General features: G+C 61.1%; 1 protein-coding gene across 3 annotated transcripts in view; it reads right to left on the reverse strand.

The window, feature by feature from the left end:
* Positions 1 to 5,075: 5,075 nt before the first annotated feature.
* UBR4 (ubiquitin protein ligase E3 component n-recognin 4) overlaps positions 5,076 to 14,709 on the reverse strand; it is a 131,626-nt gene continuing 121,992 nt past the window's right edge. For 2 of the 3 annotated variants that reach the window (XM_040229415.1, XM_040229416.1), the window contains 5 exons: positions 14,460 to 14,654; positions 11,847 to 12,071; positions 8,780 to 8,870; positions 7,866 to 8,028; positions 5,076 to 5,659 (listed from right to left, as the gene is read on the reverse strand). In XM_040229415.1, the coding sequence (XP_040085349.1) occupies positions 5,595 to 5,659; positions 7,866 to 8,028; positions 8,780 to 8,870; positions 11,847 to 12,071; positions 14,460 to 14,654 (739 nt within the window). In that variant the 3' untranslated portion in view covers positions 5,076 to 5,594. Of the gene's footprint in view, positions 5,660 to 7,865; positions 8,871 to 11,846; positions 12,072 to 14,459; positions 14,655 to 14,709 lie in introns of all 3 variants that reach the window. The other variant, XR_005719112.1, reaches the window with a different exon arrangement.

Below are 14,709 nucleotides of genomic sequence, written 5' to 3' on the forward strand. Positions count from 1 at the left end.
TAAGTATATCCCAAGTATGGCATGGGCTATACTTAAACTAAAACAAACAAAACCTGTTCTGTGCAGCCACTGGGTGGCTATTTATACCAAAAAAAAAAATTGTGGCTTATCTGAAATTTAAATTTGGCTCAGCACCCAGAATTTCATTCGGCAACCCTCATCCGAACACCTGCCTCGGGTGAGGACTCCCATCATTGAGCCTGAGTGTCCTCTTTGTAACAGAACTAACAATGCCCACCTCCTCGAGTCAGAAGGGAAGTGACGGTCAGGTGTGGGCAGAGTCCCGGGAACAGCAGGGCTGAGAGCAGGGGAAGGGAAGGGTGAAGGGTAGAGGGGCCACTACCTGTGGGCGGGGACCCTGAGTCCACTCCTGAGGCAGCCGGGGCCCCTTCAGCTGCCAGGAGCAGGAGGGGAGGAGGCCTGGTGTCCTGCACGGGGTGAAGGACCCGCCACTTCTGGAGCCAGCAGAGGCACGGAGTGATGCCATCAGGCTGCATGCAGTCACCCTGCCTCCGCGGCTAAGGCCCCGGCCCCTGAACGAGTGGGTGGCTGCCCCTGGGAGCGCATGGCACAGGCTGGGGCCTCCAGCTGGGAGCTGGGCCCACCCAATCAAATCCGTGCCCAGACCAGATGGGGGCAGGGCTCAGGCCAACTACCCAGCAGTGGATCCCACTTACAGGCCGTGCGGCCTTGGGCGGGCGAGCTTGCCTCTCTGAGCCTCAGGTGCCTCATCTGGGAAGCAGGAAGTACATGGGAGCCCAGGAATCACGCCCGGCACGGTGCTGGGCACGGTGCTGGGCACGGTGCTGGGCCCGGGCAGGGGCCCAGTAAACAAGCGCTGTTGCTCCATCGCTCAGTCGTGTCTGAGTCTTTGTGACCCCACGGACTGCAGCATGCCAGGCCTCCCTGTCCATCACCAACTCCCGGAGTTTACCCAAACTCATACCCTTTGAGTCAGTGATGCCATCCAATCATCTCATCCTCTGTCGTCCCCTTCTCCTCCCGCCTTCAATCTTTCCCAGCATCAGGGTCTTCTAAAATGAGTCAGTTCTTCACATCATATGGCCAAAGTATTGCAGTTTCAGCTTCAGCATCAGTCCTTCCAATGAATATTCGGGACTGATTTCATTTAGGATGGACTGGTTGGATGTCCTTGCTGTCCAAGGGACTCTCAAGAGCCTTCTCCGGTCCCCAATTATCTAAACCCATTAACAGTTTGACGGGGGGCAGGCAGCCCCTCTTGGAGGCTGGGGCAGGCGAGGGGACAGCTGGAGCTGGGTTAACAAGGTCCTGGGGCAGACGGCAGAGGGACCGGAGAGAGAGTCTCAAGAACAGCCACTAGAGGACTTCCCTTGTGGTCCAGTGGTTAAGACTGTGCTTCCAACGCACGAGGTGTGGGTTCGATACCTGGTTGGGGAACTGAGATCCCTGGCACCAAGCAGGGTGGTCAAAAAACAAACAAAAACAGAGAGCAACTAGATAGCCCATCTCCCCGTCTCCCCCCGCCCTGCCAACTCCTAGGGTGCCCACCCCAGGGACGGCACTTCCCCTGGGCCCCTCAATGATGCCCCCATAAACCCTGGGGTGGACTCTGGCCCCATCCAGCAGCCCCCGTCACGCTCCCTCAGCAGCAGGGACTGCAGTTCTCCCGCCCAGGGCACCCCAGCAACCACCCCCTCCGAGAGGCTGGAAGCACGGGGCCTGCTCTGGACGCGGAGGCTCGTGGGGTGGGCACACGTGGGTACTGCCCAGCAGGCACCACCCTCCACCCGCCACCTCCTCTCCTTGGAGAGCTGCCCTCCTCCAGAGCTACCTCTGCCCCCTTTTTCTTCTCTTCAGAGTTGGCCAGCCCATGGAAAACCTTCTCCACACACCCGGGGTGACCGCCTAAGTGCCTGACTCTGTTGGCCCGGGATACGGGAGAGGACAAGGGCTGAGGCTGCGGGCCTTGGGCAGGCCTCCGTCCTCTGTGCCCTACTGGTCCCGGCCCAGAGGGCACTTTCCCAGCTCTGAAGCCAGCAGAGGGGCACAGCTAAGTGGCAGAGGGCTCCGGCCTGGCCCACTCCACTGGGCACAGCCCTGGGCTCTGGATGGTAGGGGGGGCCGCCCACATGCTGAGCCCCGGGAGAAGAGCCCTGCCCGGCACATGCCTTGCCTGGAGGTTCCAGGCTCACGTGGGACAAAGGGGGCCAGCTGGCAGCACATGAGCCCGCGCCAGGCTCTGAGATTGCGATCGGGCGGCAGACAAGGATGGGCGGGAAAGGGAGCAGCCCCGGGCAAGGGCCACAGAGCTGCAGAGACACAAGTAACCCGGAGCAAACAGTGGTTGCTGAAGCACCGGGCGGGCGTGAGTGCCGACGGCGCGTGCACGGCCGCATGCGTGCTGCTGAGCACCTATCCGGGCGGCCAGGACAGTGGAGGGCTGGGTGGAGGGGAGGCAGGAGCCAGGCCACATGGGGTCAGGGAGGAGGCAGGCTGAGGGCTGCAGGCAGAGGGACAGCAGAGGCCAGAGCCAGGCTGCAACTCAAAGCCAGACGGCAGAGGGAATCTCCCTTTCTGGCTGGCCCCCAGTCCCCCGGGGCCCGCCCGACCAAAGCAGCAGGACGCGCCCAGGGCCAGGCTCCACTGGCGTTCGCTGCAGCACCAGCAGGACAGCCGTGACAACTTGGCGGGTCAGCGGTGGAGCTGCGCTGACCCGCTGCCCCCGTGCTCACGAGGGTCTCAGCTCCACTGCTCAGACGGTCGGTGTGGCCCTGGGCCCTCGGCAACCCACACGGCGCCCCGCGCCAAGGGGACAGTCCAGACCGGAGGACACACGGGCAAGCGAGGCGGGAGCGGCCTTGGAGTCCTACCCCATCTGCCCCGACTCCCGGCAGGCAGACCGCTTCCTCTGCGGCTATCTCCTCACCTGGGACCGGGGAGAGGCGGAATGCCTGCCCCCACCCGTGGGGCTGACGCGGGAATGCCAACGGGAAGAGTCCTGGCGTCCCCGCCAATGGAACTGAGGGTGGGGGCAGACAGAGGGGCCTCGTGGGGGGACAGGGGGCACCTGAGCCCCACACGGCCCCCCACAGAGCAGAGCACTGAACTCGGGAGGCCAGGGGCCAGAGAAGACGCAGCCCGCCCGAGGAGCACCGAGGCCTCGGCCGTTTGCTCTAGAAGGGGCTCACACCGTCTCAGGCTTTATTGCTGAAGGCGGACTCCAGGGCCCTACACACTGCAGCCACTATCAGGCGGGGCCAGCCTGGGGTCCTCTGAACCCCTCACTGGGGTCTCCTGTTGAGAAAGACAAGGACCCACGAAGCAGTCAGCCCAGAAAACGGCTCAGGACGGGAGGGGGCCAGCTCCTCCGGTACCTCACATCCTTACTGCCCTCGGGAGACGTGGGCTGGGGGAGCCGAGGTCTCACACTCGGCCAGTCTCCACACCAGCCCAAGCTCCGCCAGGGGCCCCACCTGCGACCCGTCACAGACCAGGAAGGCCTCCGTGCCAGCCAGCCATCCGTGACTGAGGCGGCCCCTGGAAAGCACCCCGGGAAGAAACCAGGAAAAGCTGTGACCATCAAACAAGGGGCTTGATGCCAACTGATGGCCTGGGCCAAGGTTCTGAGGCCTTTGCGAGAAATCAAAAAGTAAAGGGCAGAGAAAAAGAAGTGAACATCTCATCAAGAGCTCTGGGGACCCCAGCCCTGCCGGCCCAAGGAACCAAGCCATGGCTGAGCTCCCGAAGGTGCTCGGTCAGCCTGTGGCTGAGGCGTGTCCACACGCACGGCTCGGCCTCTGATGGCGCCCAGCGTGCAGGTCCCGTCCTGCCTGTTCACCCCGCACCCTCCCCCGCGCCCCCGGGGGCGTGCTGGCCCAGATGCGGCCACTCCAGCTCAGTCCCGGCTAAGAGGTTACATAAGAGCAGCTCCACACAGCAGCGTGGACCTGGGAGGTCTCTTGGGACAGACCAGGGAGCAGGAGATGATGGACCTGCCAGAGGGAATGAAATCGCTGTGCTCGGGGTGAGAAGTGACCAAGGCCTATCATCCACCTTCAAAGCCAGAAGTATCTGGACCCCACCTGAGACGCGGAGTCTATTAAAGCCAAGATTCTATAGACTACAAGTGAGTTCATCAGTGATAAGGACAGTCACTTCCTTACGACAGGGCAGCAAGTAAACTCACGTAAACCCAGCAACCATCCTACCCTGTAGGGACCGACGCTGCCATTTCGGGAGGAGAGTGTGGGGGCACCAGTGGGGCAGAGCTGAGATGTGAGTGAAGGCGTGGGTGCCTGATGCCAAGCTAACGCTGTCCCCTCCCCCAGACCCCCCGCGCACTCAGCACACACTCGTGCCTGCCTGCCAGGGCCTCCAGCCCAGCTCTCGTAAAAAACCACCTTTGTCTCCCTGGCGACACTCACGCCTGCCTGTGGTGCCTGGTCGGGGTCTCGGGCGGGGGCCACAGCCCAGGCTCTGGGAGTCCTCTGAAGACTCCTAGGTGTGCCTTCTGTCCCAAACGGTCTGGTCTCAACGGGGAGCCACACAAAGTGGACATCGAGACCAGCGAGGCAGGAGGCAGAGCGGCCCAGAGGGGGCTAAAGGGGGCAGCCACTGCAAGCTCTCCCTCCCCGCGAGCCCACAGTCCTTGGCCTTGCCCTGGGATCTGGGGAGAAGCTCACGGGGCCCTGCTGCCTCTAGGAAAGCGCTGCTGCCCACCGATGTGGGGAAGCAGGGCTCTCGGCCCCCGGAGGCAACTGCCACAGCGGTTCAGGACACGGCCTCAGAGGCACAGGCCTCCACTCCAGCAGCGACCAGCCGTGGGCCTTGAGCAAGTGAGGCAGGCTCACAGCGCCCTCCTGCAGGGCCGCTAAAAAAGACACACACACGGGCCTGGCAGAGAAGGCGCTCATAAGGGGCAGCTCCTCACCCTTCTAAGTGTGCCCCAGGCCTCTCCCAGCGTGGCAACCCTGCAGAGCAAACACCCTCTGCTACAGAAAGACCAGCGCCCAACTGTGCTGAGCCCACCTTTGGCTGGGGACTAGAAAATCATGCGTCTCCGGGCTTCAGCTCTGTGGGCCCAAACAATGGAAAAAGAAGCCGTTATTTATTTCAGGGACGATCACAGCCGTCACAAGAGGTGCCCCAACTTGCTGGCTGAGAACAGACAGGCTCCATTTGGCGCCAAGAAGAGACCGCGAACGTGACGCACACAGAGCTCCCTGCCGATGCCAGAGGCCGCGCAGCCAAGGAGACGCACTGGCCAGCGTCGCCGAGGAGGGGCTCGAACACAGGCAACACCCTCCTTTCCAACGGGGATGGAGTCACTCGTTTATTTCTCAACACGTGCACACGCGGGGACTCAGCGGGCCAGGACAAGGCATGGCCCCCAGGTATGTGCAAGTCCTTCGACAGCTTGGGTTACAGAACTTCAGAGCTAGCGCACCACACACACGAGATACAACAGGAAGCCTAAGATCCCAAGCCACTCCAGGAGGAGGGAGGGAGAGGGGAGCAGTGACGCGGCGCCCCGAGAGGATGGCGCGGGAGGAGGGACGCCGAGGGCGCAGGCAGGCAGCTTCCGTCTCTGTCGACTGCTCTCCGCGTGGGGCTCAGGGCACTGAGTTCAACAGGTCCTTCAGGAAGCTCTCTGCATCCGTGATTTCTGACAAGAGACCTGGAAAACAGGCGGGGGCTGCTTAGCCGCGGCACGCACAGCCCAGCCCGTCACGGCGGCCTCATCCTTGTGGAGAACACACGGTCCTTCGATGAGAGCTCCGACCGACTGCTCACCGGAGCCCAGAGACACCGGGAGAGAGTCACCAAGCAAACTCTCGCTCACTGGTCAGGGGCACCAAGCTCGTGATCTCCCAAGAGTGGAGATACTAAAGCTGGGTCCCTGGGCCCTGCAGGGAGCCTGCAAGTCCACTGTGACGCAGCGCACGACAAAGGGGTCTCAGGAGAGCATGTCTGCAGCCTTCAGCATCTCTCAGCGGGACCGGGGGCCAAGAAAGGCCAGCCCCACTGCCCTCGGGGGTGGGACTCAAGCCTGGGTCTAGGGCCTGGTGCAGAGGCCAGAGCTCAGGAGCTCCGTCCCCTCCACTGCCACAGGAGGGGCCAGGGGTCAGACAAGGCCACTTCAGGAAAGCGCCGTGGGCACAGCATCGGGACCCCTGCAGCCCTGCCTGTCCCTCACAAACAAGGTTCACATTTGACCAGCGTGGGTTGTCAACCTGCGGGCCTGGCCATGCTCAGACAGAAAGAAGTGTCTCCCAGCAGCCCTGCAAATGGAAGGAGAGCGGCTCCCACCGGTACTTGTTGGTTTTGGAAGGTGTTTCTGTCCTTGCGTTTGAAGAGGGTGTGTCTGATGTTCTGAAACTTTCTACCAGTTTGAACAAAGCAATAAAGCTGGGCTGTGAACGCCTGCGCTCGGAGTGGAAGGGGCAGAGGCTCCCGCCCCGCCTGACCGGGCCTTGATCTCCCTGCCCGGGGCTGACACGAAGCCCCTCCTTCCCGTGTCCACCCCCTCCTCCGGCTCAGACTGCCATTCATACTGCCATTCCGTAGATGCTCCCCAGACCCCTGGACAACAGGCATGGCGCTGGGTCCTAAGGACACAGACACAAGGCTACCTGCTCTCGGTCAGGGTTGATTCCCGACGAAGAGCAAAGAGTGCAGCCAAAGTGAAGCGTCTCGGCTGAAAAGACTCTCCTGAGAGCATGACATGAAGTTAACAAAGAGGCGAGCAGGGCCGAGCCCTGGTGGCAAGACAGCTGGGGGGCAGCAGACCCGCAGAGGTGCGCCCAGCAGGGCTCTCCCGGGGCCACTTCGACAGACGGCCGACCCGGAAGGCGGGCCAGGGCGGGGGGGAACTGCATGCGGGCGGAGAGAGGGATTTCCACAGAGCACCCTCCAACGCTCGAGCGGTTCCCTCCCGGAAGCCAGCCTGGCAAATGCCGGCGGAGGCCTGAGCTCGACAGGCTCTTACACTTGACAAGATTCCCATTATAAATACCAGGCAAAAAGGGAACCAGCTCACAGGAGTGAGGCAGGCGCAGCCCTGCGCTCTGGCTCTGGGAGACCCACCGTACAAAGGCCGGCCGTGCCCACAGCCTCAGGGGGCGCGGGGCCTTCATTCCAGGTGGGTTTCCTCAGCACCAGCCCAAGGCCCCTCCTCCTGCTGTCACCTGCTGCGTCAGGAAATCAAACAAATTTTAATGCTTGCAATTAGGATGGCAGGTTTGTTGCCCACAGAACCTGTACACCAGAGACAGCACTGGACTTCAGTTTTCCCAGCGGGGTGAGGACCTGTCTGAGGACATCTCGTGGGATGGCAGCTCGCGGTGCTGCCCTGTGCCTACGAGCAGAGACGCGCTCTGCTCTCCTTCCATACTATTTATCTCAGGAATCAGAGTTGGTATCGCCCACACCTCCCCAGGGGGCAGCTGTGACACGATGTCTGGATCCCCAAGAGGCAGGAGGAAGACAGGCAGGCTCCATGTTAATTCTGTGAACTGTTGTAAATAGTCAGGAAGCCAAAGGGGCTCTAGTGATTTTTCCAGGCATTCCCACTGGGAACCTGTTCAATCGTCAAAGCCTCCGTTATCCCACCTGTAAAATGGGGATAACCACAGCTCCACCTCACACCGGCTGCCCTGCGTACTGGGGAAGCGATGAACACAGTGCCTGGGCTGAACTGAGCCCCATGTCACGGCTGCATCTTGTTAGCCGGTGGCCTGGCAGGTAGACATCTCTCCCGGACCTCGTGGTGGTGGCCCACAGGCTGCTTCTCGCCTGTTTTCCCCGCGTATGAAGATGAAAGCGACGGCCAGCCCCCCCCCCCACCACCATGGTCTATGAAGATGAAAACCCTGGACACTGACCGGCGGCGTCGAGGAACTCCGAGAAGGTCTCCACTGGCATGAACTCCTCCTGGAAGGCCTTCAGGGCCTTGTCGGCCGCCTCGTGGATGGGCATGTCGTTGTGGCGGATGTATTCGGCCAGAGAGCAGGACCAGCCTCCCTCCGTGTTGCTGGTCGGCACCTTCTACAAGCAGCAGCAGGAGACGGGCCGGGCGGTCAGCGGGGGCCCAGCCGAGGAGGGAGGAAGTGCGCCCTCCCACCACACCCACTTTCTCTCTGGGGGACTCATTCTGCTTCCAGGAGCAACACCGCTTCCGGCCATTCCTCTCGCAGCCCCCCTTAGGCACGAGTCCTGGGAACCTATGAGCCTCGACAGGCACACGCTCTCTCCTCCGACACCTGCACGTCCCCAGGAGAGGGGCTCGCCAACACGCTTTAACCGAGCTGTTTCACTCAGATGACGGAAGGAGTCAGCCATAAACCCCCTCTTCTCAAGGCAGAGGGGAGGGACCCCATTATGAGGGTGACCGAAAGTTCATTCGGGCTTTTCCGCACTATCTGATGGAACAAACTTTCTGGCCAAGCTAATATAAGCTGGGCTGGAATAAGTGACACTCACAGCAGGCAACGGACTTGGTCCAAGAAAGGGTGACGGCAACCACGACAGGGTGACTGTGGGGCTGGGTGGGGAGGGGCACCTGTCTGAAGAAGAGGCTCTGCAACAGCAGCAGACGGGGTCACAGGAACGGAATGGCCGTGGGGACAAACGCAGTCACAGACAGGGTCTAGGCCACTGGAAACCCTCCCCATGGCGGGCGGGCGCAGCCTATTTCTCCGGGGAGCTAGTAGAGGCGGAGGCCAAGGCAGGGCCAGAGCCGCCACACAGACGTCCGCGTGCCTGCCAAGCCCAGCCAGGCTCCCAGGGGCCGCCTTACCTTAAACACGTCGTAAATGAGGTCGACGAGCGCCCAGAAGAGGAGGGAAGAGCGGTATGCTGAGTAGTCCCTCAACGCCTTGTCCGCCAGCCTGGAAGAGAGTCAGACCTCAGACCCAGGAGGACACTCGCAGGAGAGGGCCCAGCGCTCTGCGAGCAGGAAAGGGCCCTGGGAGTCATGCCCCCTCAATCCAGCCCCCCTCAGCCATCTTCTCAGAGGAAAGCAGCCGGGGCCAGAGCTCCTGAGGCACTGGGGTCCATGGCTCATTCACCACACAAGATGTCCCGTGCACGGCACCTCAGCCGTGACCCTGCCAAGTCGGGGAGAAGGGCAGAGAAGCTGCAGCGCGGCGGCCAACACGCTACTGCCCCCAAGAGATGAGGTGGAGCCCGCGCTTCCCTGGGTTCAGCCCCACACATGCTCTCAAACTTGACGGGATCTAGCAAGTGAGGGAGGAAACAAAGGCTCTGCTTCAGTCCTTACATTCCCACCAGGAGAATTTTACCCCAACTAGCCACACACAGTAACTTATCAACCACGTGCCGTGCTGAAAAACAGAAGCTGGTGGAAAGCTGGTTTTGAGCAACAGTGATGCCTGGGAAGGGAGCTGCAAACGCCCAACACCTCCTAAATCCCGGAGTAACCCCGAGCTGCTCGCCACACCCCTGGGCTCCCGAGCTGCATCACTGTCACCCAGGCCAGTGACTCAGTTCAGGCTTAGAGGCCAGCCAGGAAGGCCAGGGCTGCTGCGGCAGCAGGGTCACTGCCTCCTCGACAGACGCCCTGGGCCTCAGGATGGTTCTGGAAGGCCCAGCCGCCGTGAAGCCCAGGAAGGCCAGCCCTCTCTGCATAGGGGGTGAAGTGCCGGTGCCAGGGTTCGGTGTCTACGACCCAAGATCTAGCGTAGGTGTTGTTTGGAAAGGCTAGAGAAACCCTTGTCATGGGGAGTCTACCCCTTGAAACAGAGCCTGCAGCCAAAGGGACCAGACTTAGTACTAAAATGTGTGTGCATGCACGCACAGGTGTTTATAAATGCTAGACTCAAAAACAAGCACAGGTGTTATTCATTTAAGAGGCTGAAAGCACACTGTCCATGTGGGCCTCGTGAGCAGGGACTAACCAGCACAGGACGGCCAGCCACACCTACACTCGGGAAACGCTAGCTCGCTACCTGTACCCCCGCCACCCCCAGCATCTCCAGAGCACCCGCCTCCTCCCCTCCCACAGCGCCTGTACATGCTGGCTCTATAAGGGAGGCCTGCTGTGGGGTGGGCCTGGAGGCAGGGCGAGAGCTCTCGCCCCGCAGGTCTGTGCGCTGGCAGACGGCAACAGAGGAGGCTCTGATGGACGTCTAGGAGCGTCCCAGGCTTAAATGCTCGCAGAAGACTCCTTTTCCTGAATGTGAAACCCGCAGGAGAAAGCAGCTTCATGCAAACTCCCAGATTCTGTGTATCAGCCGCCTCCCTCCACAACGGACTCAGCATGAAGCCACTGGGCAGCACTGCCCCGCCCTCCAGGGGCCCCTCACGCCCTCCTGGGGGAGTCCCACTGCCCCGCCACCCCGCTCACGCCCCCACGCCCTGCCTGCGCTGCTCTTCTGCTTTGGTGGCAGGAATCCGGGGTGGCCCTGCCTGACTTAATTATTTAAGGCTCATTAGTGAAGGTGACTAAACTGCTACAGAGAAACGGCAACTCATGAGCCAGCTCACACTGGATTTCCTAATTAAGCTGTGACCAAATCGGCTTTTCCTTAACTGCCTGGGACAGTAATGAATTCTAGTCTCCTAAGTGAAAGCCACACAGCTCCTATGGGCTCGGATTTCACACCTGTCACCAAGGGCCTGTGCCCAGTGAACGGCCACTCTGCGCTATGGACGCAGGCCGAGCCTGCTTATCCACAACTCAGTACCTCCCACATCTAACTTTCTGATTCCTAGAAGCGAGCTACGGGCTAGGATTCCTGAGCGATCCCTGAACAACAACAAAGCGAGCTAACTATTAATGCTTCAGGCTCTTCGGAAACCCTGGGTAGTGCTTGGTCTGGAATGGGAGCGGGGGCTAGGGAGGACTCTAACAGAGGCCGGGGCAGGCTGGATCCACCAGCAGAGCTCCAACATGCTCTCTGGGCCATGAGGTGCCCACAGCTAGCGACGTGATAAATCGGAGCTGACAGAGGTGGAGACACCAGGTACGCAAATTCCGGCCCATGGCTGTTTCCACTTGGTACGTCACCACTGGGGCCTAAAAGCTCCTCCTCTGTGCCCTTGTTGGAAACGTCCCCTCGAATCCTAGATACTCCCCAAAGCGAAGCAGGTTTCCTTCAAGGGGCAGAAGCAAGCCACCAATCCACACCCTACTCTGCAGCCTGAGCGTGCAGATGGCTGGGGCCACCCCGGGCTGAGAGCCGTGTCACGGGGCCCACTTGGCGTGCAGCAATCCATGCAGGCCCAACAATCCATGTTATCATTTGCAGCTGTTTCCCTCAAGACACCTCCCTGATGACCCAAATCACAGCACAGAGTCATGAAAATGAAGACCGCTTCCTTCCTGAAATGCCCCCCTTCTTCGAGACGTGGCCAGTAGCAGAGACAGAGGACAGGCTCGTGGGCAGGGCGGGGCAGATGGGAGAGGACCGTGAGCAAGGAGAGAGACGGTGCGTTCTCAATGTCAGAAAAGAAGCTCCCCGAACGTAGCCCTGAGGCTTGGCTAGTTCAAGCCGGGAATAGCAAGATGCAGAAAACCGGGCTGCCTGTCCCAGCCGCCCGCCGGCCCGAACTCTTCTCCTGAGAGGCTTCACGTGGTGCCTGGCTGGCTTCCTCCCTGAGGAATTTCCCAGAGGTGAGCCCAGCTCCACTTCTAGAGGCTGAATACCTGCCCCAGAGGCAGCTGGCACCTGCCCGCCATCAGGCCGAGACTCTCGGTGAGACAGTCTGAGAGGGGTCAGGGTCGACCAAAGGCTAACGAGCTGCCTCCTCTCAGCACCCGACATTCAGCCAGTCCTCCAGAGTGGATTTCAGAGCCCAGGCAACAATCTCCCAAGCAGATGCTTCCCAAAGCGAGTACTGACCTGGTGGCTCCACCTGGAGACACTGCCCGGGCCTGAGAGGTCACCAGCAGCCTCCGCAGGATCTCCACACGGACAGCTCGCCACTTCTCCGGGGGCAGGATGTGCAGGGCCAGGACCGTGAAATAGTGGGGCCCGTCCACTTCGAAGGCACTCTCCACCCACTTCTCCTTGGGCTGCTCCAGAAAGCCCTGGAGGTTCTTCTCCTCTCGGGACGTTGCTCGGGTTCTGGAAGAAAGGGGACACCCTGAGAGCGGGGCAGACACAGGCCCGAGCCGCAGGAGGGGTGAGGGTGTGCTCGGTGTCCCGCTGGGAAGCTTCCTGAACGGGCAGCCCCTCCCGCCCCTCTCCAAGCAGAGCAGCCCGCCCCTCCAAGTCCTGCTCAGCAGCATCCTCCTTGCCCCACCCCCAGTCCAGCTCCACACAACTCCAATATGCATGTGACCAGCACCTTCACAAACCCTCCACCATCTGTGTTCTGATGGCCCTTGAAGGTGACAGCCAGCACCTCTTTACCAGGGTATCTGAAGGCCTGGGCGGTGAGGTGACGTGACTCAAGTCACCAGTTTGGAGTCTCTGACTGAGCCCACAGCCCCCGACCCCACGAGTCTCAGCACAGCTAACTGTGCAATCGGCATTTGCCCCCAGCGTCTCTCCTCGGCTGCTCTGGTTCGCTCTCTTAAGGCTTTCCTGCCCCGCCTCCTTCGTTAGACTAGATTCTTCCAGCGAGCCCTGCTTCTCGCTCTCGTGCCTGTCTGAACTGCAGTAACAATGGTGATCATCAACCTCACCACCAGGTGCATGCTGAGGTTATCGCGTTCGATCCTCGCAACAACACAGGGAGACAGCTACCACCTCGTGTTAAGGGAGGGACCGGGCTCTGACCAGGCCGCCTGGCCCGGCCTCCCCAGCGTGGATCCCCACTCTCTCGGCCAGGAAGTTTCTGCAAGCCACTGGGTGGGCCCTGGGAGGCCACTCTCCCCTTTCGAGCAGGATGGAGCTCTCAGACCCAGAGTGTTTGCCACCCTGGCCTAACTCTGTGGAGGGAAATAAAACCACTACACTAGTGGGCACGCACGCAAGGCCACCAGGTCTGCAGATGGCACTGCCGGACACTGCACGGGGTGGGGGGTGGGGGACGGCAGGGACAGCACGCCCTCTTCCGCTCCACGGATGGAACGTGGTGGGACAGGTGGGGCCACCAGACTCAGAATCGGGAACCAGAAACTTCGTGCCATTGCAGGGCCCGCTCAAGTCCACTGGCTCATGGTGCGTGTGACACACTCGCCTTCATATACAACGGTGGTGAACCCTGCTCAACCAGCCCCCCGACCAAGCTCACACACCATGAGCCAGTGGAGGAAGGAAGCAAGGCCTCTCCGTGTGGCTGCCGGCTCAGCCCTCAGTAACCAAGACAACGGGACACAAGGCACCCTGTCCCCACCTAAGGGGCCGGAGCACGAGTTACGTGCATCTGGCGTGGGAGACGCAGAGATGCCTGAGGCCACGGGCTCTGTTCCACCAGGCAAAGCACGCGGTCTCTCCAGGCCCGCGTCGCTCCCCAGAGAACAGGGCAGCCCCTGGCACCTCATGGCTGCCAAGAAGAGACAAGGGCCCCTCAGAGGCCCACGGCCGGGGCGGGGAACACTGCTTGGGCCTGAGGCACCACGAGGGTGATGGGAACGCTCAGGCTGTCAACAACGCAGGCTGCTTCCTTGGTCTAAACAGCTGAGCGGGTGAGGTCATGATGGGTGGAGACCCGCCAGCGCCTCTCTAACAATGAAGACTGCCGTCTCCAGAGCGGCCTTCTACCTCATGGGGAAATGGGAGGGAAGAAGATCACTCTGCTGAAGACCAGGAAGGGTAAGAGAACGATGGCTCTGTTGCCTAAACTGAGTGCAGCTGCCATGGGTGGGCTGGACTCAGCCTCCCCACCTGCCAGCACCTGCCCCACGGACGGGAGACTCTCACTAGAAGACAGGGCCCAAAGGCGTGAAACCATGTCAATCAAATCGAGGAGCTGAGCACATTCCATCTCTCAGCTGGCTTCTGAAAGCAAGACAGAACGACTGACTACTCTCTGCCCTCTCAGGGACACCTAACCGCTCCCAGTATACACATGGGTGAGGATACCTGGATTACTTCCCGGGCTCCCTTTCTCCTCAGCAGCCCTCCCCAGATAAACAAGCCCTCTCCCCTCACAGTTGCCAGAGCCTCACTCACTGGAAACAGGGGCAGCGAGTCCAGTCTGCACTTATGGATACCAGCCTGTGGTCCTGCCCTCCAGCCGCGACACCTCACCGGGAACAGCCTGTCTGCTCTGGCCGTGACCCAGGGCCCCCGACCCAAGGGAACAGTCTTGAAGCTGGGGCTACGCTGAAGCAGAAGCTTCGATAGTCTGGCCTCTCCCGCTCCCTGCTCCCGCTCCGGCCCAAGGCCAATCCTAGGATGCGGCCCTCGGAGGGAGATGAGACTGCTCTGGAGAAAGCTGTGTCTACCGCTTCCTCCTGAGTGACTCCAAAAAGGCAAACGTTCCTGCTTCAGTAAAGCTGCCCGGGGTCCAGCGCTAGTTCTGGAACAGACCACGGCGCGCCGGGGCCCGGGCGGGGTACGCACGTGTTCAGCACGTAGAGCACGGTGTGCACGATGTACGGGATCAGGTGGATGTTGCTCTCCCGGCCGCCCCCGCCCGTGTCCGCGCTGAAGGACTGCTCCATGGCAAAGCGCAGGAAGAGCAGCTTGATGTCGTGGATGTTGAGCTGGTACGTGGGCTCTCGCTGGCCCGTGCACTCCTGGAGGTAAGTGTTGTGCCTGGGAGAAGGGGGACAGATGGCGAAGTGGAAGCCAGCTTCACAGCGAAGACCCG

Source organism: Oryx dammah, unplaced genomic scaffold, assembly GCF_014754425.2.
Source record: "Oryx dammah isolate SB20612 unplaced genomic scaffold, SCBI_Odam_1.1 HiC_scaffold_27, whole genome shotgun sequence".
Lineage (NCBI taxonomy): Eukaryota > Metazoa > Chordata > Mammalia > Artiodactyla > Bovidae > Oryx > Oryx dammah.